This window comes from Physcomitrium patens, chromosome 5 (genome assembly GCF_059467195.1).
Source record: "Physcomitrium patens ecotype Gransden chromosome 5, ASM5946719v1, whole genome shotgun sequence".
Classification (NCBI taxonomy): Eukaryota; Viridiplantae; Streptophyta; class Bryopsida; order Funariales; family Funariaceae; genus Physcomitrium; species Physcomitrium patens.
In genome coordinates this window covers 8,453,864-8,481,105 of record NC_143414.1, presented here as the reverse complement: position 1 = coordinate 8,481,105, position 27,242 = coordinate 8,453,864, and the positions used below count along the sequence as shown (strand labels likewise).

At 27.8% G+C, this 27,242-nt stretch overlaps 1 protein-coding gene and 1 long non-coding RNA gene across 3 annotated transcripts; one reads left to right on the top strand and one right to left on the bottom strand.

The window, feature by feature from the left end:
• Positions 1-12,841: 12,841 nt before the first annotated feature.
• LOC112282776 (putative calcium-binding protein CML18) lies at positions 12,842-14,585 on the top strand. The gene has a single exon (XM_024520845.2). The coding sequence runs from the start codon at positions 13,065-13,067 to the stop codon at positions 13,797-13,799; it is 735 nt and encodes a 244-aa protein (XP_024376613.1). The 5' UTR covers positions 12,842-13,064; the 3' UTR covers positions 13,800-14,585.
• Positions 14,586-20,442: 5,857 nt separating this feature from the next.
• LOC149989257 (uncharacterized) lies at positions 20,443-22,905 on the bottom strand. Of its 2 annotated transcripts, XR_016502935.1 has the most exons (3): positions 22,705-22,905; positions 22,233-22,409; positions 20,443-22,073 (listed from the first exon to the last, which is right to left on the bottom strand). It is a non-coding gene; the product is annotated as an uncharacterized LOC149989257 (long non-coding RNA). The 2 variants fall into 2 exon arrangements; XR_016502934.1 differs by having other exon boundaries at positions 22,233-22,905.
• Between the last annotated feature and the right edge of the window lie 4,337 nt (positions 22,906-27,242).

Below are 27,242 nucleotides of genomic sequence, written 5' to 3'. Positions count from 1 at the left end.
CATCAACATCCTTACTTCTAGTCAAATAAAGGGCTTCATTACCACAATATTTGTATGAAATAGAAATATTGGTAGAATATAGAGAATCTTCAAAATAAAAATTCCATGAAAAAATTTCTTGAATTTTTATTTTTTTGAAGTCTTTAGCTAAAATTACAAAGACATGTTGAACTTATAGCTCATCTATTGTATGCCTCTGTAAGCAAAAAAATGACTTAGTTTCTTCAATCTTAGTAAGTTCAAAATTTATTACCTTATAACTATTATTCTTTGACATCATTGTACTAACTTGGTTATGAAAATACTTTCAAATAATAAAATATATGCTAAAAAATCATATTAAAATGTTGAGGCCTATACCTTGGCCTTGAAAAATAATGTTGTTCTTTAAGGAAATTATAAGTAATTGTGGTGTCTGTTAAAAAACCTATGATATGTTCCTTTTCATTGGCATTAGGTTTCTCGTAGATTTATGAATTGACATCTCAAACCATGCCATGTCTACATTGTTGTATTACGTGTTATCTTGCTCAGGAATGCACTCAATACCTAGCTATGGAAGGTGAGATTGTATTTCAGAAGTAGCCAAGAAACCCTAATAGATTTTGTCCATAAGAGAAGAATGTAATCTGAATTTTAATTCAAAAGTGCTAAAATCACTCTTCTTAGTAGTCTTAACCATACATAAATCCCAATTACCTTGTTACTTTCATATTTAAGTAATTTAGATTTTTCTTATAAGCCCCAATCCTAATCAAAAAGCTTTAACAAGCTATAACATCCAATCTGACCGTCCACTTGATGTGGAATTTTGCATGCAATTGTCAATGTAAGTCTTCTTTATGCTCGAAAAGTTTTAGCCCAATCCAACTTATAGATTGTGAAAAAACCTCCAAAAACTGTACTAATATCTCTCAGCCGCCAACTTGAAAAGTGAAGGAGAAATCCTAGTAGTGATTTCTTTCTTTCTAACTATTACATTTGTCTCAAAATTGGTGTGTAGCTTGATCTTTAAGTCCTTCAATACCATGCCAATTTTCACCTTAATCCGACAAATAGATATTCAAATATCATAGAAACCTTACCCAACCTCAAACTGCCACCTTTTGAAACCCTCTTGTACTAAAAACTAGATATTTCTAAACCATGCCGTTAGATTGTGACAAAATTTTGTATACATTTAGCACACCTAATAATCCAAACAATAACAAATTTTCAACTATAGATGTTACATCAATTGCATGAACTAGCCAAAATTGCTAGTTCTAATTATATTATATAAAATCCAAATCACTGATACAAATCCTAACTTCGAATAATAATTGCTAAGTCTTCAAAAACCTTCAAAAAAAATCCTTATGCCATTGGAAAGAACTTCAAGCTAGCTCTCAAATCCTATCTTTCAATCTACAAATGAATCCCTTACTTACCCTCGGCGATCGTTTTATTGACTAGAGGTCTGATTTCGACCTTGTCTCACAAATCGTCGACCCCCAAGCATCAATTTAACTTATCCCAAGGATTTTTAGTCCAATTGTACCCTTAACTTGATCTTAGTATCAACCATACCAACCATTTACCTCTTCTATCCTGATTTTATCAATTTATGGTCTTTTTAAGATAGTAGAAGCGTCTCTACAACCTAGATGGTAAAATTACTAACTAACCTTCAACCTACTAACTATTAAGATAAGAAAATAATCTAAGAGGCTTTTATAAAAGTTATTTTTAGATACGTCAAATTATAATTGAACTAAGATAATTAGATATTAATTAGAAATTCAATTTTGATTATAATTTTACTATATAGTCGTATTACATCATGACAACATATTCAAAATGTAAATAATATTGGAAATATTTTAAATGTAGAAAAGGTCTCATGAGGTACTTCCATCCTATTAACTATAACAAGCAAAGGTTCATTATCCTTAGTGACAATCAAAAAAATTTGATTATCATGCAAGATTTTATCAATGTGGCATCCTTAACACTTTTATAATTACATGAAATATTATCAGGTTGGTTCAAATCAAATAAGGTCGATGGACTTAAGAGCCAAAAGCCACAACAGCTACAAAAATTAAAAGACCAATGAGTTAGTTAATATATTGATAAGACTTCAATACTTATATTTAAATATCACTTAATAATAGTATATTTTCAAAAATATACCTAAGTAGTATAATTTGATGTATAAATGATCGTTTTGTAAGTCACATAAAATTTATAAATAAATTGGATCAAACATCATCTTATCTTTGATTTTCTCCAACATATAAATGACTTTGATAATACCATCTAATAATTAATAAGTCTATGTTGTCTAATCTCTTGAAATCCTCATCACTAATGAGAGTAATATTATTAAAAAAATTACTAAAATAATTAAGAATGACAAGAGATTATAACTATTTACAATATATAATCAATAAAATTTATAAATAATGTCAAGTTGCTCTATTAAGAGCAATTCTAGTATTCATGTGAATGTACCATCTAATAGTAAGCCTAGCCTCTAATACTATTATCAATCATGTATCAATGTTTATAAAGAGCTCCAGAAAGATAATACCTTGATTTGGTAGATGCTAATGAATAATTTGAGCACAAAAAGATAAAAAAAGATTTTAATATTTTCAATATATTCAAAGGAGATACAATTTCTTCACATTGGAAAAAAAGTTTTATACATGTTTTCCAAGGAGGATATAGATCCTTCTAGTATTTTGTATGAACTTCTAAAAAGGGGAGATTAGTTGATTCTACAAAATAAAATATAAAAGCAAATGTCTCTTCTAATAGAATCGCTTTACAAGGTGAGTCAAATACCAATGCACTATAATTAAATAAGGTTTTTACTGACATTATCATAGTAGTTATTGCAAATGTGATTGAAATAATTTTTTTTCTTTTATCATGAATAAACCATATCTATCAAATCTATGCTTATTTACTTCAATTATCTTGGCCAAAATCAAATGGATAAAGGATTTGTTAACCCACTAGAATATCATGGTTGATAGTACTAGTCATTATACAATTTAAAGATAAATTTGCTAAAATTACTCTCTTATCAATACTAAAGCTTGATCTTTCTTGATAAAGAGTGAATTATTCCTCTTTTTTAAATTATTAAAGCGCTTTAGAAGTTACAAAGTATTTTCTTCTAAACTGATATATATATATATATATATATAGATATATATATATATTCTCTTCTTTCTTTCAAGCTAACTGGAAGTAAAGATGTTAGTATGGTTGAGTCTCTCAAGTCCAAGTTAGATATTATTATGAACACATTGAATGCTTTAGCTCGTAGAACTGCTAAAATTGAAAAAAAAATTGTAAGATTTTATGGTAATATAAGACTTGAAATAGATTGCAACCACTTTATCAAGCTTCTACATCCAAGAAGGTAATGGCACAAAAGCTTCAAACAAATACCTTACTAGATTTAAGAGTATTTTTTTTTTTTTTTTTTTTTTTTTTAGATGAAGAGTTTTTTAATCTTTATAAAATTCTTCTAGTATAAAAGTCAAAAATTATACATATAGAAGTAATAGATGGTCGACCTATACCTTTAAGTAATGTTATTCATAAAACCATACTATTAGAAATATCATTTAAAAGCTATAGTAGCAAAATAATATTCAATAATATTAAAAATTCTATTTAATTCTATTATTTTAGGACTTTTATAATAAAAAAAATGGAATCTATTTATAGATTAGAGATTTCATAAGATTAAATTTCTTATAAAATATCTTTGGATAAAATCTATCAAGAATTCATCAAGAACAAAGTCCTTTTGGAGCAAGGACTTTTAAGAAGGCAGCTTAAAAAAAATGCCATTAGTTATTTATGCAACTCTAGTTCATAAAGAAGCAAGCTTGTTAGTAGCTATTCTAGAGTAATATAAAGAATTTCAAGATGTCTTTGAAAAAAATATATATATATATTAACATATTGCTGAAATATTGATCATATGATTGTGCCATTGATCTTCAAGAAGGAAATCAACCACCATTTGTTCTAATTTACAATCTATCATAGAAGGAGCTTTTGGTATTGAAGGATTATATAAATAAAAATCTTAGAAAGAACTTTATTTATCATTCCAAATCTCTAGCAAGTATATAAATATTTTTTGTAAAGAAAAAAGATGGATCTTTATAAATGTGTATTGATTATTACAACTTCAAGAAAATAATGGTAAAGAATTATTATCTATTATTATTAATATCAAGGCTTTTAAAGCAATTTAGTCAAGCTAAGATCTATACTAAAATAGATTTTTATAGAGCATATAATTTGGTATGAATTAAAAAAATGGTGAATAAAAGATAACTTTTTGGACAAAATATGTATATTTTGAATATAATGTCATGCCTTTTAGTTTAAAAAATGCTCTAGCTATATTCCAACATTTGATAAATGATATTTTTAAAGAATTTTTGGACAAGTTTATTATCTATTATCTTAATGATATCTTGATCTACTTCAAGATTTATGAACATAAAGAATAAATGAAATTAATCTTATAAAAGTTATGAGATGTAAGATTATATGTCAAATTAAAAAAATATATATTCTATCAATCAAAAGTAAAATTTCTTGGATATGTTATATCCAATGAAGGCCTGTTGATGGACTCAAAGAAAGTTTAAGCTGTAATAGAATAAGCAACTCTAAAGACAATACGTAATATATAATATTTCTATAAATTTGCTAATTTTTATCAAATATTTATCAAGAATTATTTCTAATTTGCTACTATCTTTTTACTTGATTGACATCTAAAGATAAATTGGAATAGAGACCTCAAGGACTAAAGGCTTTTTAAGATTTAAAGGTAGCTTTTATTATAGCTCCAATTTTATTGCATTTAGATTTTATGAAGACCTTTTATTTAAAGACTAATGCTTCTAACTTTGCATTAAAATTTGTACTATCACAAATTAAAAAGGATAGAAAGCTCCACCCAATTGCATTCTATTCTAAAAAGTTTTCAAATATAAAGATCAATTATAAGATTTATAATAAAGAGCTTCTTGCGATTGTAGATTCTTTTCAAATATGGCATCACTTATTGGAAGACACTATACATCCTATGATTATATATACAAATCACAAAAAATTATAGTATTTTATATTAACTTAAGTTTTGAATTGTTGCTAAATTTATTGAATTATGTTATTATATTATTTTAATATTTTGATTACATATTAACTAAGTAAGTAACAAAGACTATTACATGATTTATTAAGAAGATCATATCTTACTTGAAAGATCTAAAAAGTAGCATTTGATCAATAATATATTATTCTCTTGAAGTAAAAAGAATTTTGTCTTTGTGCTACTTCCATGATTATACTTATTGATTTAAATTTTTTTAAATAAATTTGTACAACATCAACTAATAACACTTTAGTTCATAATATCAAGTAGTGCTTTGACAACAATAAGTTCAAATTTATGGAAGATCTTTTATATTTTGAAGATCATTTATATATTCCATACAAATTCATGTAACTTCATATTTTTCAATCTTGTTATGGTTTTCTAGCTGTAAGACATATTGGATTTAAGAAAACATTGGAGCTTATTTCTCAAGATTTCTAATGGCTTCAAATGTAGAAGATTCTAAAAGACTTTATCTTCTCATGTGATATCTATTCAAAATCTAAGAATTCCCGATATTATTCCTGTAGACTTCTATAACTACTATCAATTTTAAATCAACCATGGTCTTTTTTATCATTAGATTTCATCACTACTCTACCACCATCGACTACATTTGATGCAATCTATATTTTTGTGGATCAACTTACATAGATGTTACATTTTGTCTCATATAAAAAGGTAATTTTTAGAGAAAAAATGGTAAGGCTCTTTTTTAATAATGTATATTGATATTATAGCCTACCTGATAATATCGTTTTTGATTGAGGACCTTAATTTATATCAAAGTTTTGAAAATATTTTTTTGAGATATTGAAGGTGGATATTTAACTTTTTTCTACCTTCCAGTCTTAAATCAATGATCAAACAGAATAAGTCAATTAAGTTTTGAATTAGTATTTATGATGTACCATAATCTATCAATAAGATGATTGAATTTTGAATTTATCTTTAGTGGAGTTTGTTTATAATAATATTCTTTATACTTTAACTTAATAAACATCATTTTATACTAATTATGATTACTATCCAAAGCTTAATTTATTAGATACATCAAAAGATGAAAATCTAGTAATAATTGTCACAACTCCAAATAACTTTGAAGCTCCATCTATAAAGTTACATCTAATCTTTCATATTTCTCTCTTAGAAGCTTATTTAGAATCAATTATTTTATGAAAAATACAACTATCACTATCTTGCATTAAAATAGATAATCATGTAGAATATGAGGTCAAAAAGATCTTTAATTCTTGACAAAGTAGAAGCAAGTTGGAGTATTTTATTCATTAGTATGGCTACAACATCAATGAATATTCATGAGAATTAACAAAAAATCCAATTAAAGTACCACAAAAGATATATGAATTTCATTGATGCTATCTTTAAAAACCTAAATCTATTTTAGGATGACTTTTCTATAAAGCTACTATTAAGATGTTGGTTTTAAACAAAGAAAGAAAATATAAAACCAATGCTCCTCATAGAACTTGGAGTTAGAAGAAGAAGTGATGTTATAGATATCCAACAAAAGATTCTAAGAATATTCTTAAAATATTCTATTAGATTTTAGAAGGTTCTAAAAGATTTTTAAAAGATTTTCAAAATATCTTAAAAGATTTTAGATGGTTTTTAGAATATCCTAGTATATTTTTAAAATTCTAAAAATATTAAAGAAGTTATTTGAAGAACTTCTTAAAATTGCTTCATCTTCAAGCAATATGAAAACTTCTTAAGAAATTTCCTAAGTTTGCTTCATCTTCAAGCAACATAAAAACTTTTCAAGAAGCTTCTTAATATGTAATATATATTAGAGTCAAATTTGAAAGGATTGTCAATCTCAACAACACATCTCTTGGAGTTCTAATTCATTTCTTTGGATATTAATCTTGTACTCATCTGGTTTAATCAAAATTTTGTTAGCTTTCTTGAAACTCTTTTATTCAACTTCTTATTTAATTTTTTATATATTATATCTATGATAGATTACCAATTTAACATGCGAAGGTATAACACAAGTAATATAACCATTAATATTACTAATAATAAGCATATTATTATTATTATTATTAATTATAAATCTCATAGATACAAATTTTGACATTTTTTAGCATGTCTAGCTAGAACATCAAATAAAAATGCTAGCTCTATAGCCAATGGTACCTCTTTTAAAGGATTTATATTTTTTGCCATTAAGTGACCTTCATCAAATATTACAATAGCTTTAGTTGTAAGCTTTATTTGTAACTTAGATAAATCATCCTTTATTGAAGACTTTGTAACTGCTTGATCCCTTTATAATGATGGCATAGATACTTTGCCTTTTAACATTTCATCAACTAATTGAAAGATTCTTCTTAGTTTAAATTTTAAAGCCAACAAGTCAATACTACAAAATATAGGTATATTCAATACTTTGTAAGCCAAAGTATATACCATATTTTCAACACTAGTAGCTTTATATTATATTGAAGTTGAAATGGAAGGCTTTGCCATAGAATTAACCTCTATAAGTCCAAATAGTAAAAAAAATTATACATAAATATTAAAATCCCTATAATTACTTGGATAGCTATACAAAGTTTTAAGTACCTCACTTATTGTAGGTGCCATATTCTTAACTATTATTTAGGCATGTGTAGTAGTTGCAACTACTATTTCTCTTGATGCACTAAACATATACATTTTTAGAAAAAAAGAACTTATTCCACCTCTAGAAGTCACATGAGATCTAATGAATTAGCCCAATGAGGCTATGCTATTAAATCTCTTTTCTAGCTTAGCAATTTTAGCTTCTAAATTTTTTTCCTCACCTAAAATATGTCATTTGTATAAATGTAATATGAAGCAATTATCTTCATTGTGATTAAGCTTATTACAATGAATACAATTTAATTGCTTCTTTTGAGATTTATTTCCTATTTTAGCCATCTCAACTTTTGGCTTAGACTTCTTCATGTATAAGACTTTCTTCTTCTTGGGATAGTTGAAATCATTCTTTGTGTGATTAGATTCATGACACCTCTAATTATACATAGTCCTTTCAAGTTGAATTTTTGCTAAGTTACTTGTCACAATTGCAATTTTTTTGGATCTTAACTCATCCATTATTCAAACTACCATGTTAATAGCATCATATTGATAAAGTATCTTATTGCATTTCTCAACTTCAGCAAATACTGGTGCTAATGTTGCCTTATCATTATGGTTGAAAATAATTCTTAGTATAGCTAAATTTAAGAGTTTTTTTGTCAATTTTAGATAAGAAAATCTTAACAAATTGGCTCTCAGTAAACACATCTTTTGATTCTATTACAAATTGAGCTAAACAAGTATGTATGTTATATAAAGTATTTTTTTTACAATAAAAGTCTTAAATGCATTGCATTTGATGACACCTAAAACCTCTATATTTGTGCTTCAAGTACTTAATAAACATTTGGAGAAGTTGAAATGATATTGATTCTTTTACTTTAGATAAAAATACCTTCAATACTTATTCATTGCAAGACAAAGTATGTGGAGTATTGCTTAAAGTAATAACTACTTTTTTTCTTTTATTATCTTCTAAAGATGTAGAAATTTTTTCATAGATTGGATCTTCTTTTTTCATTATAGGCATTAAGCTTGAAATAGCACCCTCTTTAAGAGCTAAAATAAAATTTATACTTACCTTTTAATAATGCTCTACTTTATGCAACTCATATGAATGTTTCTCATGCTATTTTCTATAGGTTTGGAGCACCTTGTGCTCCAAATGTTGTGATAAGAGCTCAAAGGTATACCACTTATTGAAAGTGAGAGATCTTTGATGCTTCTCCTTCATCTATGTTTGAAACTTAAGTTTCTAATTCGACAAAGAAATGCCCTCAACTCTTCTTGAGAATCTATCTTTAACTATATTGTAAGGATTATTATTTAATTTGTAAAATATCTATACCTCTAAGATCTAAAGTCTTGGAATAGTATCCAATATTAAAACAGACTAAAAAGCCTTATAAGTATTTACTCCTAGTCCAAAGTCCTTGATGTAAAAATTTTCTAAGTAGTCTAGTAAAAGAAATAGATAATATCAATTCTTAATATGCACCAAAAAAGAAACTACTTGAGTATTTGTGACTATTTAAAGGCTACAAGGGTAACTTGCACTTACAAACACTACCAAATTTTGTAGTTCAATGGCAATCATCTTTAAATTACTCAATTCCAATATATCTATAAACAAAAAGATCTCACTAGCCATCAATCCAATTTTATTTCTATAGTATGCCTATCAATACAAACTAGTATAAATACAAAATAGAATAAGCATATAAAACCTCTAGAAATAATATTTGTAACTAAAAGAAGATATCAAAAATAAAATCTAAAAATCTATATTTAATCTTTATTTTTAATAATACACAAGAAAAAATCAAAAGTAAATTAAAAAAACTAGCATCCATCTATGGTTAATGTTTATAAATTTTAGAACTTGTGACAATAAAAGACACTTACAATAAAATGAAATATGGAGAAGTAAAACAAAATCAAAAATTTACTTAGAAAGCAATCAATATTTAGTAAATACCACTTCCATGTTCTAAATAATTTCTATTCTAAAAATTGAACATGCCACTGGATTCTTTAGGCCTCTTTTGTATAAAATTGATTAAAAAATAATCAAATTTAGACTCTATATGTACTTGGAGTGAGCTTTCCATTGTCTCTTATTGTTGATTGTCGCTAGTCATTACAAGATATCAATTTTTAATGTATACCTCCACCACAAGTACAAATACCTTGCACCAAGTACCTTTGTATCAACAACTTTGTCTATTTACATAATGCTTGATGAGCTTATTACATCCTAACGCATCAAAATCTTCTTGCATCACATTGCTCTTGCAACCAAAATCCTATATTATAATCTTGATTGAGCCTTTGTGCCACAATGCACCAAACTCTTATACAATACTTTGTTATCATCAAAAAATAAATAAATAAATAAATAGCCTATTGTTTTACAATGAATATCTCAACTTGATTGCAATTGACTTATGTTTTACTTAGCAACTCAATCTACATTGCAAATTAGCATCTTTTCACTACTTTCTTTATTTTGCACTACTTCACCAACCTTATTGTATTATATCCTTATGCTACAGCTCATCTCCGCAACCATGTTCCCACGACCTACACTAGTGCTACAACTCCATGCTCTACAATTTGCACAATCTAGTTCTAGCACCATCTAATATTATATTGTATTTTGTCACTATATGGCTCCAATACAAAAAAATGTAGTACACGTGGATTTCAATGCCTCAACACATCAATGCTTAGAATCTTATTCCAAAAAAAAATCTAAATTGTAATTTATTTTTTATTTTTTTAAGATTTACTTCATTCTAACTTGATATATTACAAATTGAAGAAAAGAAGATATTCTTATCAAATGAAAGATTAGGAATCTACACAAAACTAAATTAATCTATCTGTGACACCACAAAAGAGGAATCTAAACATAGAAGTGTAAATTTAAGGAAAATCTTAAAGCTTTACTAAAATAGCTAGATCACTATAGTGAAGCAAAGCCTTATAATAAGGTCTCTCACTCTCAAATTACTTATAAGACTTGACTTGATAAGATAATCAAGTCAAGCATTTTTTTCTATTTAAATATTCAAATCTAAGTTGATATGAATAAAATCAATTAATAAAAAAACTATTAATGGATAAAAAACCACTAACCAAATTAAACTACATATATTTGATGGAATTTGGCACCCAATATTATATCACATGATAAGCATATTTTACATGTGTTTGCAAAAAAATTACAAACTGTGCTTGATTATGAATTCATAATTGTGAGAATTAAGATGCTTGAGAAGATTTTTTGTTAGAAGACATTGTTAGTAAAGTTGAATTAGCATAAGTTTTCATGAAAGGAGTGAAGTTGCTTATCCATGTAATGATTATGTTGAATTAATTTTACATTTATTATTATATATAAATTTATCATTGTTCAAAATAACAAAAATAAAATAAGATAAAATAAATTCAATTCAATTAATTTTGAAATAGAATCAATAATAAGACATTTATTAAGAATATTTCTTATAAATAATCAATTACTATATTAATTTTTTAAAAACTATTATTCAAACAATTTAATCAAATATATGTTTATAGTGGATTACATAGTTTTACAAATCAAATCAATTTGATAGAAAAAATTTAGAAACACTAAATATTCAAATCTATAATATGATAATGAATTATTTTTTAAGATTTTAACTTTAATTTTATTTTCATATATTTCATGGAATTAATGCAAAATATGGAAGATTTTTTATATATATCATGTTTATAAGTACATATATTGCATATAAATTTTTAAAAATAATATTACATTATCATTAATTATGATTTAATTAAAAATAATATAAGAAATATATATAAAATATTTAATTTTTTACATGTTATTAAATTATTTTATAATAAAAAATATTTAATGATTTGAAAAATATCTCAAAATTTTCTAAAACTATTATTAGGCTAATATAATTGATACTATTTTTACTAGTAAAAAACTAAAAATAGATATTAAATATTATAAAATAAGAAAGATATCAAATAGATCTACATTTTTATTAGATTGACCTATGTATAATGAAGAATATGATAATCATAATAAATGTGATTGATTTTCATTGGTTTTAGATTGAACAATAGATAAATGAATCTAGAGGTCATTTTTTTCCATGATGGTTAGTATAGGTGGATAAATTTAGTGAAATCCTAAGTTCATTTAATATTTTCTTAAAAAAATATTTTAATTTAATTTTTATAATTTTATGGCATTTAAGTTGTACAAAAAAATTCATAAATTTACATATTAATAAGATTTATAATAAAAAATATTAATATTAAGTCATGAATAGATATATTTATAGAATTAATATTTATTAGGATATAAGAATTATAAAAAAAGAAGTTAAGAAGCACAAGAAAAATAAGACTTTAGAATAGAAACAAGATATGATTTATGTTTAGAAACAAGAAAAAACTTAGATTGCTCTAAAACTGGAGTTGGCAAAAATTAGGTGATCTTTATAAAGTCCTCTTATTTTTAATAAAGGCAAGTAGATTCTATAAAATTTTCTAAATATTATTCTTTAACTACAAAGAATATTCTATTAAAACTTCTAGAAGGCATTAGAAGATTTTAGTACATTATGAAGGATATTAAAGTCTAAAAATAATAATAAGAATATATAAAAATTTTGAAAGATTGTAAAAAGTTATAATAGGTGACTAAAGTAATAATCTTTTGAAATTTTTATTAATTTTTTTATAAAATTATAATTTTATAAAAATAAATTTCCATGTAACAATGCCAAAGTGAAGCATACTGAAGTGACCCATACGACACGTATACAAAGTGTAGAATCGCGTCTTCGTTAAACCGCGGGAAAAGCCACCAAACAGGCTTGTTACAGCTGGACGACCACGATGCCTTAGTTGACGGCAGCATCGTGACTAGAGCACTCGGTGGCGGGAAGGAACGAAGAATCGGCGGTAATGTGGACTTCGGACTATCGTCGAAGCTTCCTTCGTCTGCCAGCACAGAATTTACACGCCGACAGGAGGGCGTATAAGTGTGACTCCTCGCCTGCACCATGGTTCTGTGCGCTCTGAACTAGCTGATGGAGCTTTGTAAGAGATCCAACTGGAAGTTGCCTTGTGAGGTTCCTGTCTGCTGAACTAGTATTATTGCGCTTCTGCAGGATATTTTAGGGTTTTCTTCGAGACAGTGTGATAGATAGGCAGGGGCTGTGTGACAGGGAGTTGGAAGAGAGGCGTGGAAATTTTTGTTTCCAAGAGTGGTAAGATGAAGGGATTTGCGAGCCTTGGGAAGTCGAAGAAGCAGGAGAGCGGGACGTTGGATTATAGTAGAAATGGGAATGGGAACGGCGGGCCTGTAGTTCCAGCCGCGGGCACCTCTGTTTCTCCGAAGGTTAATAGAAAAGTGGCGGTGAAGGCACCGAAGGACGAGAGTTCAGGGAAGCAAGGGATAATGTCTAAGATAACGAGTAGGGCTAACTTGAGGTCGAAGCGAACCAATTCGGAAAAGAATGGCGGTGGAGTAACTGTTCCACCGGTGGTGTCTGGTTCGAAGTCCGACCAGGAGATGGAGAAAGCGTTCAAGGTGTATGACGCTGATAAAGACGGAAGGATTTCGCTGGCGGAGCTTAGTTCTGTTCTTACGTCTCTTTGCGGTGCAATTTCGGAACAGGAGATTGTCCAAATTATGGAGGAGGTTGATACGGATAATGACGGGTTTATTAGCTTGGCTGAGTTTGTTGCATTTCACACGTCTAGCAAGCCTGGAGTTCTCAACGGCGAGATTTCTCCCGATATGGATCCAATGAGAGATGCATTTCAAATGTTTGATAAGGATGGAGACAGTCGCATCTCTGCGAACGAATTGCAGTCTGTTTTGGTCAGTCTTGGAGACAAAGGTCATTCAATTGAAGAATGCCGCCAAATGATCAATAGCGTGGACAAAGATGGGGATGGCCATGTGGATTTTCAGGAGTTTCTAGAGTTGATGGGATGTTCGTAAATGAGGATGTGCGAAGGGTCTGAAATTTGCGGAGGTGATGGTGACATCATGCATTTAGCTTGTGTGTCGTTGCTATCTCTGTTTGGACATCTGGAACGGCAACTCAAGGCACAGATGTGAAGATCACTCGTGATGTCCTAACAGTTTCCATTCTGCGGGATACCTTCAAGGATAGAATTTCGAGATGTGCTCATATTGAGATTGGGAGGTGCACATTATCATTCTGACATGACCATACAGGAACTACTACACATCAGTGCACCAACTTTGGTTTTCTCAGACCTGATTCGACAGAATTAGTAAGGTGATTACCGCTCACAAGCTGTTGCACCTCAGTAACGTCTCCATCATGCATACATCGACCGACGGATCAGCAAGAAAAAAGATCCAAATCTGTGATTTTAACTGATTAAGTGGAACAGTCATACTGTGGTGTCACGTTGGAGGCTGCATTGGTCTACCAATTTTCGTTCCAATTTCTTTTCTGAGTAATACCTATGGTGCACAGTTGTTACATGGCCGTAGGATTTACAAAAACAATGCACTCGGTGTTTCTTATAAGTCTCAGTGGTTCGAATGTGGGATCTGTACACCAGTATTCATATCTTCAATGTGCTTTTGTCCACTTGTGAAGGTGATATTAGTATATTGCGTAGAATTATAGCCTATCCTTGGGCAGATCTATTCGGATAGCTTCATTAATATACAAATGGTTTGCTATTCATTGCGTACCAGTTTGAAATAAATATCCTTACAATGAAAAGGATTGGATCAGTTATTTAAGAACGTGCCCTGATTTCAATGCAAAATATCTCTTGTTGGTTTACATGTTAACAGGCGATTAATTCAAATACGACTTACTAATTTCATAAGCATGTTGACCTTGAAGTAGAGATATCGTGCAATATGTTACTGCTTGTTTCTTGTTTAGATCGCAAGTGGGAACCCGAGCTCCCTTTGAAATTAATACTGCACTTCCTCTCACTTCCAATATGCACTTCTTTTGACAAGCAGATTTGAAACGCATGTGACCGTTAGGATAAAAGCTTGTCTTGTTTGAGAGGAGAATATTTAGTTGTGTGTATTTTGTTCAAAGTCAAATCAATCCACAATCTTTTTACATTATTTTTATTTTTAATGATAAACCACATAACACACATATTTTTGATCCTAGATTTTATAAAAGTATAAAATATTATATATTATAAATTCAAGTATTACAAGTATAAATTTATAAACTCTTCTAGAACTTAATTGCATTTTTTTTCTTAAATAAAGATCTTAGAATGTTTAAAAACAAAACTTTGTAAAAGCATTTGGTAAGAAATTCTAGAAATAAGTTGTATCAAGTCTTTTTTTTAAGAAATTTCTTGAAAAATTTGATTAAAAAGTCTTGTAAGTATATATATATATATATATATACTAATAACTTATTTAATAAGTATTATAAACAAGTTTCCAATGGTGGTTAATTAGCAAGGTATTAAAAGCTCAAACAACAAGATTATAGCTATATAAGTAGTATATGTATAGCTACTAAAATTTTCTTTAATCCAATTAATATTTATTTTTAATTATTTTTAAACTATTTTAAAACTAAATACATATCAAATTGGATAAAAATGAACTACAATTAAATTTTAATGTGTATTTGATATATTCAAAATATGTAGTAGGATGACTTTAAGTTGTATAAAATTTATCATATATATTATTATAAAATGTACTCGTCTATTATATTTTAGATGTATTTAGATCAATTATTTTATTTTATCCAATTATGTTTGTATAGATTTGTAGATATTTGGTCCATCAAGATAAAAGTTCATTAGCCAATAGAAAATATTTTAAAATAATAGTATTATATTAAATAGAAATAATTTTTAAAAATTTGGTATAATATTACTAAAAGTCAAAGAATTCTGTAAGAAGTTTTAAAATTTGTCTTGAATAAGTCACAATAAAATAATTTTTGATTATTCCAAATAATTTATAGATATAAATTTATTTATTTAATTAATTAATTAATTTTACTACATTTAAATAAATTAGAATATTTAAATATCAATAAATTATATTTTTAATAAATATTATGACTTTGAGTATCTATTAGTATTTCAAGTATTTCTTTTTTATTAATAGATATCAAATCTACTTTATATTTAAATTAGAAAAATGATAAATATAACTTCTATTTAATTAATATATTGAAATAATTCTAAATAAAAAATAGTGGTATACTTTATTCTTTTAAAATTATTTAAGATATCTAATGAAACAATAATGAATAGAAAAAAAACTAAATAAATTTAAATGGTCATTGGAGCACACAAAAATAATTATAACAATCTAAGTAAATAGAAGTATTTTAAAAAAAATATGAAGGTATATGGAATTTAATATTTTTTTAATAAATAATATTTTATTATTAAATATTATAGAAGCTTCTTAGATGCTATTAGATCTATAAGCATTTTTAAAAATTTTAGTAGCAATAAAAAGTTATTTAAATTATTATTTATTTATTTATTTATTATTTTAAATCTATAAAATATTATAGAAGTATTTTACATCTTGGACTCCTATCTTGCAAGCTTTGAGGTTCTTAAATAGATTTTATACAATCTTTGTGTAATTTGGTATAAATAGGATTGAATTTATTCTTAATCTTGTCACCACATCACTTATATTCTAGTCTTCAAATAATATGTTCTTATTACTTTATGGTTAATTTTTTTAACATATATATATATATATATATATATATATATATACACATTTTTGATTTATAGTTACAAGTGTATTAATAATTACAACATGAGTAGTCTTAGATTATATAATACAATAGCTATGTTCTATATGTTTAATAAAAAAATTATTCTATTAGTTTAAATTATATTTAAATATACATAAAATAAGTTTTATTTAAATTAATTATTATATAAGACATCTAATAAAGAATTTTATTATTAATAATATTTTTAATATTAAAATTTATTTATTTGGTAATTTATTTAGATAAACAATTATATAGATACATATATATATATATATATATATATATAAGAAAATATTATAATTTCTATAAATTTAAATCTAAAAGTTGTTAAATTTATGACATTCAGTGAATATTTTTAGAATCCTTATATTTTTATGGAAAAATATCATACATACTTCTGAAATTTTCCAAAATATTAAAAATACCCATGTATTCTTGATAATATCAAATCTATCCTTCTTTTTTGTGATACTTGCTAATGTGCCCTTCAATTTAATAAGCTATCTATTTTTTGTTTTTTAATCCTACATCAATGACATTAAAATTAGAAGTTGATGCATAAAATTGCTTTCTTTAATTGTTTGTTGCATACAATAGAAGTTTATATGGCTCGCAACATTGTTAACTTGTCATTGCCATAAACATCTCTCATTTATAAAAAAATATTGTGAGATATTCCTTGCTGCTATAACAATTAATATAAATGGGCAACTAATTCCTATTGCATTAGTATTGTGAATGTTGAAAATAGTGACTATTGACTATGGCTCTTACAAAAAGTGAAGACACCAATTCTTACATCCCATCCACTAAACTACAAACTTTCAAAGTTCACATTTTTGTCTTATTAACAAAAAGGTCTTATTGATGCTATCAATCTTATATTTCCCATATGCAAATACTCATTTTTCATATACCATTTAGTTGAAAAATTACAATGACAATTTAAAAATCCAATGCTTATATGACATCTCTGGGCAGCAATACATGCATCAACTATTTCAAATTTCAACATCAAACTCTCAAAAGTTTAGGCTATATCTGAAGAAGTTGCATAGTATTTGATGAAAATTGGATCACAATATTAGATATTTTCATAATTTGACAAAAACCAATTTGGCCACATGACTTTGAATATTACAAAATCTTTAAATTCCTAGATCTTAGAAGCACATGAGATACTGTTGATTCTGATGCTAAAAATAATTTTTTGTCAATTCATAGCATGGTATAATGAGTGACGTATTATTACAAACGCAATTATTGGATCATTGTCAACTAGTGCACATTAATAAATTCAATAGTTACTGATATTTGCATATGGCTATTGCATCATTCTTTTATTCTATACCATCTTTGAATGCATGTCAGAATACTCATTTGACTTAAATTTATAAAACCACATATATACTTACAATCAATGGCAGCTATCTAGAATCCCATGTGTGCATGCAATTAGCATTATGTTATTCATGTAACAATCAGTTGCTGATTATATTACTTACTTTCAAACTATTCAAGTCTAATAAGAAATTTATGTAGTAGCCATCACCTCAATACGATCCATTGAGCATTGGACAAAACCAAGCAACAATAAAATTGATGTCACTCTAATCCTACCACTCTTCACATGACATATATCTAGTTATCTCCTAAAGGGTCGCATCCATACAAAGGATATGGAAACAACCAAAAGAGTGATTAGATGTAGTCAATGCAAAAATACTGGGCATAATTGCTTATCTTGCAAAAAACCAATTTTATTTTGTTATTGAAGCACTAATTAATGTAATGTTTGATTTTATTTTTAATAATTATATTTTGAATCAAAATATGAAGAAAATTTTGAACTAAATTAAATATATATATATATATATATATATATTTTAAAGGAATATTATTTTATTTTAGACTTAAAATAAATAACATATAACTTTTTATTGATTACAATAAAAAATTGATTGTATATAGCCACGTCCATTATTTTTTTTTAAAGTGTAGCAAGAAAATCTTTGTAATGTAATCATATGACAAATTGCCTAAAAAAACTATTATTTATTTATTTTTACATTAAACTTTGAAGTAGATGTTTAAATTTTTATATTGATACATGTATATTTTCATACATATATAGATGTGTGTATGTCTAATCAAAAATATATTTTTTAACTAAAATTTATAATATAATAATTTTTTTTTTAATTTTTTTAAAATTTAGAATAAGATATAGAACAATATGATTTGTCTTAATTGACACAAATTATCTTTATGTCAGAATATTAAAGATAAATGCATATTAAGCACTCATTGAAATAAATCAAATTTTTATTTTAATATTATTTATAAATTAATCATCAATTTATAGATTTTTTTATTTTTATTATAAAATTATAAAAAATAAAATCCATAAAATTGTAACCATCTAAAGAAATAAAAGTAGGATTTTATTTTATTTATTTTGAATAATATTATGTAATATAATAAAAAAATGAAAAGGTTAATAAAATCTTGTAAATGATAATACAGACATAAATTATTATTTTTATTTATTTTTTGCTATTAAGATTTGGTGGTATCTTAAAATGAATTAATATTTCTAAAGTTACAAAGACACTAGTAAGAGATCTAGAATAAGTACTGAAGCTACCAGATAGAACTTCATTCTTTCACAAATTCTTAAAGTGTCTTACTATCAAAAATAAGTTTGAAAAAATCCCAACTTTTAACAATTGTTATAATTGACTTGTTAGTATCTTGAAAATGTCATTGTAAGATCTTATCTTTTTAAAAATTTAAAAAAAATAAATTATATGTATAAATATGTTCAAATATTTTTAAAATGTTTTAGAAATTTTCAAAAGAAACAATGATGACCAATATTATGTGTAGTTTGGAGATTAAATATAAAACTAAAATGGTTGTTTGAAATTATTATTACTATTTTTATAAAAATTAAATTATGAATGGTTCATTATTTATTGAACTACAAATATAAATATTTTTTTAAAAATCTTAAATATAAATATTTTTTGAAATAATTATTTTTGAATTTAAATAAATAAAAATTGGAATTGAATAAATAAATAAATAACTAAAAGATCTTAAACATCTTGGTGTCAGATGAAAATTTGAAAATTTGAAAAAAATAAAAAATAAAAAATACCACATCTATTTTTTTTTAATTTTTTTGTAATTTTTGGACTAATTTATCTAAGCACCAATTTTTTTTTTTTTTTTTTTTTTTTTTCTAGTGATTAGGTAGCAATTGGTGCATAGATAAATTAATCCAAAAATCATAAAACAACTAGATGTGCTAAACTTAGAATTGCTACCTAAGAAGCTTCAGCAAATCAAAAACTGCAAAAGTTGCAGTTTGTCACCTTTTTCTGTAAGTTTAAAAGCCCACTTGGTCTACATAATCTGATTGTTATTAAGATAATCTTCACTCATTGATTTTAGGTAACGCAGTTGTCAATGCACTTGACTATTAATTGCTCAACTAGTTTGTAATCCAGTTGAAGAAATGTGAGTGTATATTAAGAAGCAGGTCTGGGTCTCAAGGCAGCAACAAATCTCAAGGAGTGTATGATATTCTGAATGCTGGCTAACAGTAACAAAAGAAGAAATAAATTGGTTTCAAAATGAAGAAGATTCAGTTGCAAACCACCTCGGGCTTGATGTGAAGGCCAAGCTCAAATCCGATGCACAGAGTTGCGTCCGTTTCTAGATGATTGGTTTGTGATGAAGCGCAATCCAACGCTCAAGTCCATCGATCATGCTTTGCAATTATCACTAAAGGGAGGAATAGAATACATGGGTATTTTTGACATTCGGCAAATTTCAGGGGCATATATGATATTTTACCTACTTTTATTAAAAATAATGAATTCCAAAAAATACTATTTTTGCAAGAAACATAGATTATTTTTTTAAAAAAATAAAATATTATCTAAAATTTATTTGTAAAAAGAAAATGTAAATGTATATGATTTTGTAATTATTTTTTTATAGTTAATATATATTTTTTATATCAAGATTAATCAAGTAAAAAATCGGTCAATAATTGTTAATATTGAAACTAATATAGACAGCATAACCTAAAGTGATCATGATCACTTTTAGTTGTAATTAACATTAGCATTTTATTTTATTTTTAGTAACATTAGCATTTAATTTAATTTTTTAATTTTAATTATTATTTTTTACTTCAAGAAGTCATACTTAACTTAAAATTTAGTACTAATTATTGAAAATTTTAGATGTGGAACATATATATATATATATATATATATATGTAGATTCGCTGACAGCCCATGAAAAGGGACACTGAGAAGTTAACAGGTTCAACCCATTGAAACTCTCAGTGAATTAAGTGATGGGCCTCGACCCAGGAAATATTCCGGGCAATCCTCCATTTGCGTCAGACCCGGCGGCGCTAACGATTGTTAGCACAGCACATGTGAACACGACATCCATATTAGCTATTTGTGTTTTCCTATCTTCATCGTCGTCCTGGATGATGCACAAGGCATCAACCCAGAGATACTCTAAACCAAATATTTCAACAAGGGAAATGGCGTCCACGATAGACTTTGAAGTAACAACAGAAACGCCACCATCTTCTCTTAGTCTTGCCATTGTCTAACGCTTCAATTGTAACTGTTCCACATCACCCCATACGCAGCTAAGTGCCATACATCTGCAGTTGTGCGGCGCCTCAACGACCTTGCGTCGCTTAACATCGATTGACCTTAGGAGTAGGTCAGGTGCATTGTCGAACCAACACTCTGGGCTGCAAGCGGGATGATTTGCTTCACAGAAGGAGAGCCAATGTTCCTTAACGAGATACCCATTTGTGAGATGCCGATGCATAGACCAAGAAGACTCGAATCTTTGCTCCCGTCCAATGGATCCGAAGCAAAAAGCTGGAGACCAGGACTGTAAGTTGGGTACAATGACTAGATACCGTCACTGTATGAGAAATTTTGCTTTACACCTCCAACCTTAAGATCAAACCGAAGGCGAGAGATGTACTCATATGTATCAGTATCACAATAGTAGTCAGGATGAGTGTGACCAAGTGCTTCGACAGTCATAGAGCACACGGCCGAAGCAGACTGCAGATCCTCGGCTGCACGGACTATGCTTACAGCTTTTAGCGCCAAAGAACAGAATCGACACTCCCTCGCTGTTCTCATAAGGTCATGTAACCCCCACTATCTGACCGGCTCGCTTGAAACCAGACCTCCTTGATTTTTGAAATATTTTAGGAAGTCGCCTGATCTGAACTCACATTCCCTACACAAGCTGTTCTTAAGCAGCTCGCTTCCAAGCTCGATTTCCATGCTATCCATCACTGAGTCAAAGGTTTGCTAGCTTCCAATTCCAAGCTCGGCCACCACACACACAGTAAGCAGTCCAGAGCCGTGATTCAGTCCTCGTACAAAACAATAAGGTTGGCATTTCAATTCATGACGGAGGAGGGCTTTCCCAGGCTGAAAAACAAAGAATGAAGATATTAACATAACCCTGTATTTCAATGTGTCCAAGACCTTAGAACACGGCAAAGCAGGTCGCTGCAGGGAGGAGCTAAATCAGAAAGCGAGGAGATAGTACTTAAGGTTGATTGTGGTGAAAGAAAAAGTGATCGCTACCTCATACATTCGTCTTCTTGTCTGTTGTCTGTTGTCATCCGGTTGGCTATCACGGCACGCAATTCAACAAGCCCCAACCAATAGTATTCCTTGAGAACTGCCAGTGCAGCCAGATTGTCATCGCTTTTGACGTCAGTGATGACCACTATCGATCAGGGGCCGTCTTCTCTCCTTGCGCTGCTAGGCAACACCAGAGAGCGCATCATAAACTCTAGATTTTGGGCTGACACTCTCATATAAGAAAGGCCATCCTTCCCACCATATTGGCGCGGTGGTGACATCAAATCCACACGAGGAAGTCTCCACTTTAGTAATGATTTAGGCGCATACAATAGGGATCGAGACAAATTCAAAGAAAGAAGACGATGCGGCGTAGATGACAGTTGCGCACCTTAACTCTGAACTCCCTCTGAACAAACTCTAACATTCTTTTATCACACACTGGCTAAAGGCTGAGATGGAGCGGACTTACCGCAAGAAGTAGCAAATCGGAAGGAGAAGAGTCATCGCGAAACAGATCGGAAGAAGGGAAACTCAGTCGGTGGTCGATGCCATTCAAGGGAGCGAGAGAGGAGAAGGAAGGCTTGAACAGAAGACAAGGTCCCAAAACCCCAAATCTACGATCGTAGGCATGGAAAGGAGGTGAACAAACAAAAAAACAGGAGAAAATAAAGAGTCCCCAACATTAGTCTTCACTATTGTCTTCAAAGACCCTAATTAGCTTAGTGGTGCGGTCTTCAAGGTGCTCCAACTGGTTTATCAATGGATTACCATGAAATTTAAAAAAAATGGTTAAAAATATCAACATTTTCATCATTTATAGTAACAGATTGGTCTTTGATTTAAAAAATAACACTTGAGATTTTTTAAGTAGAAAGTATTACCATGTGCGTGTTTGTACTGCTATTATTAGTCTATTTTGATTTTAAGATATTTTTTTTGTCTTTTATATTTTATTTTATTCGAATGTGGCGGTTAGAATCATCAAATGTATGTTGGAAATTGAGTTTGGATAGGTGATTGATTTAGAAATTGATGAAGATTTTAACATTGAATGGAGAGCATTGGATTTCTTTTACGTTATAGTTTTTCAAATTTTGAAAATAAGAGTAAGTTTTTTATGATTTTTGAAAGATATTAGAAGAAAAAAGATTGGGGTTTGGGATATCTTGGGAATTGGGGTCGGGGTTTTGAATATCTTCTAAATCAAATCTGCAATGGAAAAATAACCCCGGAATTGAATTCTTGACCTATCAATTAGTCTGGAAGGAAATTTTAGAAATTGTGGGATTTTTTTGGGTAAATTCCATTGAATTTTTAAGGTTTTTTTTAACTATCTTAGAAATTTGAAGAAAATTAAGAGAGATTTCAGTTTGAGAGCCAATTAGAAAAAATAACCTATTGGAAAAATATGATAAGATTAACTAGAGTTAGCATCATTGGCCCTTGAAGAACAAGATATTGTTTCTTTTTAATTATTATTGGATAGAATTAATTAAGAAATTAGAAAAAAAAATCTTAGGGAGGATTTTTTGGACTTCAAGTTGCTTCTATTGTGTTCAAAATATAGAAAAACCTACAGAAATAATATTTACCTCTTGTAGAGAATACTAATCAATTTTCTACTAATTGTTAGATTAGAAAATGGAGAAAATATTCAAACATTTCTTTTGGAAAATTTGGCCTCATCAAAAAATTAAAGATGGTAAAATTAGTCTAGAACAACTTCTTGAACTATCACTAATTCATTAGAAAGAATATTAATAAAGACCAATAAAAATTAAAAAACCTTGTGGGTGGAGTAAATATTTTTGAAAAGACAATTAGGTAGTTAAAAATAGAAATTGATCCTCTCAAATCGTCTTAGAATATAAAATTATGTTGAAAAGACCTAAGACCAAAGTATTAATTAATATAATAGGATCTTTAAAAATTATAATCAAATTGAGTGGTTTTTTACCACCTAAATTTTTTACTTTTTAATCAATAATTAAAATTATTATCTTCAAGACTTTCTAATGACTATCAAAGTAAAAATTAAATAGATTAACTATTAGCTTTAAACTACCTGTGAATATAATTAAAAGCTCCAATGATTAGCTATAATTCTTTTTGTAATTTTTAACATATTTTTAGTAATTTTAATGCTAATATAATAAATTAATAGGTCCAAATTAGTATTTAGTTAATTATGACTTTGATCATATCTTTAGGTTATTAATTAGATGGATACTTCTAATTAATAGATTCATTGACTATTTTAAAACTCAAAAGAAAAAATAATAAATTTAAAAGGTCTATGATTTCTTGAATTACTTTAAATCTTTTTTTAGTGATAAAACTACAATTTTAGTAGAATTTCTTTTCTAATTCTTAGGAATTATATCTTAAATTAATCCACAATCTTAATTTTCAATCCAAAAGTTAATGTTTAATTTGACTATGGTTAGAAAGTCCCTTAAACCTAATTACTCTATCTTCTTAATTAATTTTGAGATTTTTAAGCTTAAATTTTATTTTGCAATTTAATTGGATTAAAAATATAAAGTCTAATTGTTAAATTAATGATGATCTTAAAAGGATGGAGATAAGCTAAATTTTTTGGTGGAGTTTCCTCTCATAGTGATTTTAATCACTACTTGAAGTTGGAAAAAATAAAAATTGGAAAATATCACAAGTGTATTAATTCAAGGCCAATTTGCAATTAGATTCTGGATTTTCCAAGAGTTCATGCTTAAGGGACTTAAAATTGAAGAATGGTGATTATGAAGGCTTCGATGGCAAGAGTCCTTGCTGATTTCCAAGTAGGTTAATTAAAATTAGAATTGTAGTTGAAATTTACAACTAAATTAGCAAATTAATTGGTTCTTATGATTTAGAACTCAGATTTGGGCTTGTGAATAGTTGATCTGAGGATAAAAATATGTTTTAGAGACATTGGTGGTGTTAGTTTTTGAGTTCTAGTCATTTCCAGCCTTGAAATCTGGATTAGGCTGAGAGTTATTGAGGACCCTTGATCTTGATTAGGGATTTTCTAATTTTGATGGTAAAGATGTATCTGCCACTTTTGGGCCTCCTCCCACCTGGTTAAGAGGGCTTGGGTGGCCAAGCTCCCTCTCTCTCCATCTTCTTGTGGCGAAGCCATGGCAAAATGTCCCCTCATCTTGTGAATGCAAATCTTTTTCTTAAAACTTATATGGCCTTGGTTTTAACTCGCTCAGTCTATCTCTTTTTATTTTATTTCTATGAAAATTTGTAAGAAAATTCTAATCACTTTTAGCTTTGTAACGGCATAATGCACGCTTGGTTTGAAGTTGTGATGAATTTTTGGCGAATTTTCAAGATGGCAAGGGTCTACTAGCTTAGCAGAGTAGGAGCATCGGCTTAAAAAATCTATAACTCGGTGAACTTGAACTCAACTTTGATTTGGATTGTTGAAATGAATGCACTCTAAAGTTTAGTTTACTATATAATTTAAATCAATAATTTCCAAGCTATATCAAATTTTAAATGAATTTTTAAATGCAAAGGGATCTACTACCTTGATAGTTTTACACAACCAAATTTGAAAACTTTTAACTTAGTATTTACCAACATTTTTTTACTAATTTATTTTTGAAAAGGAACTATACTAAGTGTGGTTTTAGGAATAATTATATTTGTCAATTTTAAACTATTATCCGATTTTTAGTGAATTTTTAAGTAGAAGGGGGTCTGCTACCTGGGCAGCTCAAGTCACCTTGCTTTGAAAACACATATTTCGGACATCAAACCTCGTATCACCATGAAATTTGGTAGATAGGATAAACTCTAAGTCAACCTCAACCACAAAAAATTTCAAGTGCATAGGAGCTATAGGAAAATGTTGGCAAATTTCCGAACGACAAGGGATCTGCTGCCCTCAACTCGACATACTCTAAGTAAATTTTCCTTCCCTAATCACCTTCTAACCACATCCTTTAGCACCTAAATTGCCATATTATCACTTATTCGTCTTATTATCATTAATAAATATTATTTAATAATTTCAAAGAAATTTTTACCTCACTTTGGAAATTAATCTTAAATTCTTTTCTTCCATCCATTTTTACCTTTTAAGGATAAAATAAAATAAAAAATAAAAATTAATCTGATCTTTTAATTTTTTTCCTATTGCTTTTAATCTTAATATTTAAACTTTTACTTTTAATCTTCAACTTCAAACTTTTTACTTTTAACCTTAACCCTTAAACTTTTACTATTATTACTTTTGAACTTTCACTTAACTTTTAATTATTGATTCTAACTTTATTTTTAATTTTATATTTTAATTTTAATTTTTTAATCTTCCAACTTTCATCTTTTATCTTAAAAATCTTATCATCATGTTAGTGCTGAACTTAAATATTTAAGGCTATTTATTACTAAATTTTCAATTCTAGATGAAGTTTTGTCATCAAAACTTCATCCATAGATAACTTCCTATATAGAACTCTGATTTACATAGTTAATACCCTCTTGGAAAGCCTTAGACTAGCACTCCAGTGTGGTATTCATTATTTATTTTATTTTATTTTATTCTAATTTTTAATTTTCAGAGTTTAAGTTTGATGGAATAAGTCTTGGAAGGTACTTAATTAAATGAACTACAAATGCTAAAAATTAAATCATAAAAATGTGTATCTAACTTGTTGTGTTGTTGGATTAATCTTGATCATTATATCATTTTGTTTTTCCTATCTTATATATGATTTGCATCTCCACATCAATTAATATTGGGCTCTAATCTAAGCTATAATCTAATTAAATTAAATTTAAGTGAGGGAAAAAAAATCCACTCACACTACCCTTAATATTATTTAAAGCTAATATATTTATTTTGATACGTTTATTTATTAAATTATAATTATAATTAACAAAAATTGAAAAGAAAATAAAATAATTGTAAGGAATCAATCAAGTTATTGGTAGCACTCACATTAAGATCATGTAATCAATAAATTTTTAAGATTTAAAAATCTTTAATAACCA

Coding starts and splice junctions, on each gene's coding strand:
- LOC112282776 (XM_024520845.2), top strand. CDS start 13,065: ATGAAGGGATTTGCGAGCCTTGGGAAGTCGAAGAAGCAGGAGAGCGGG.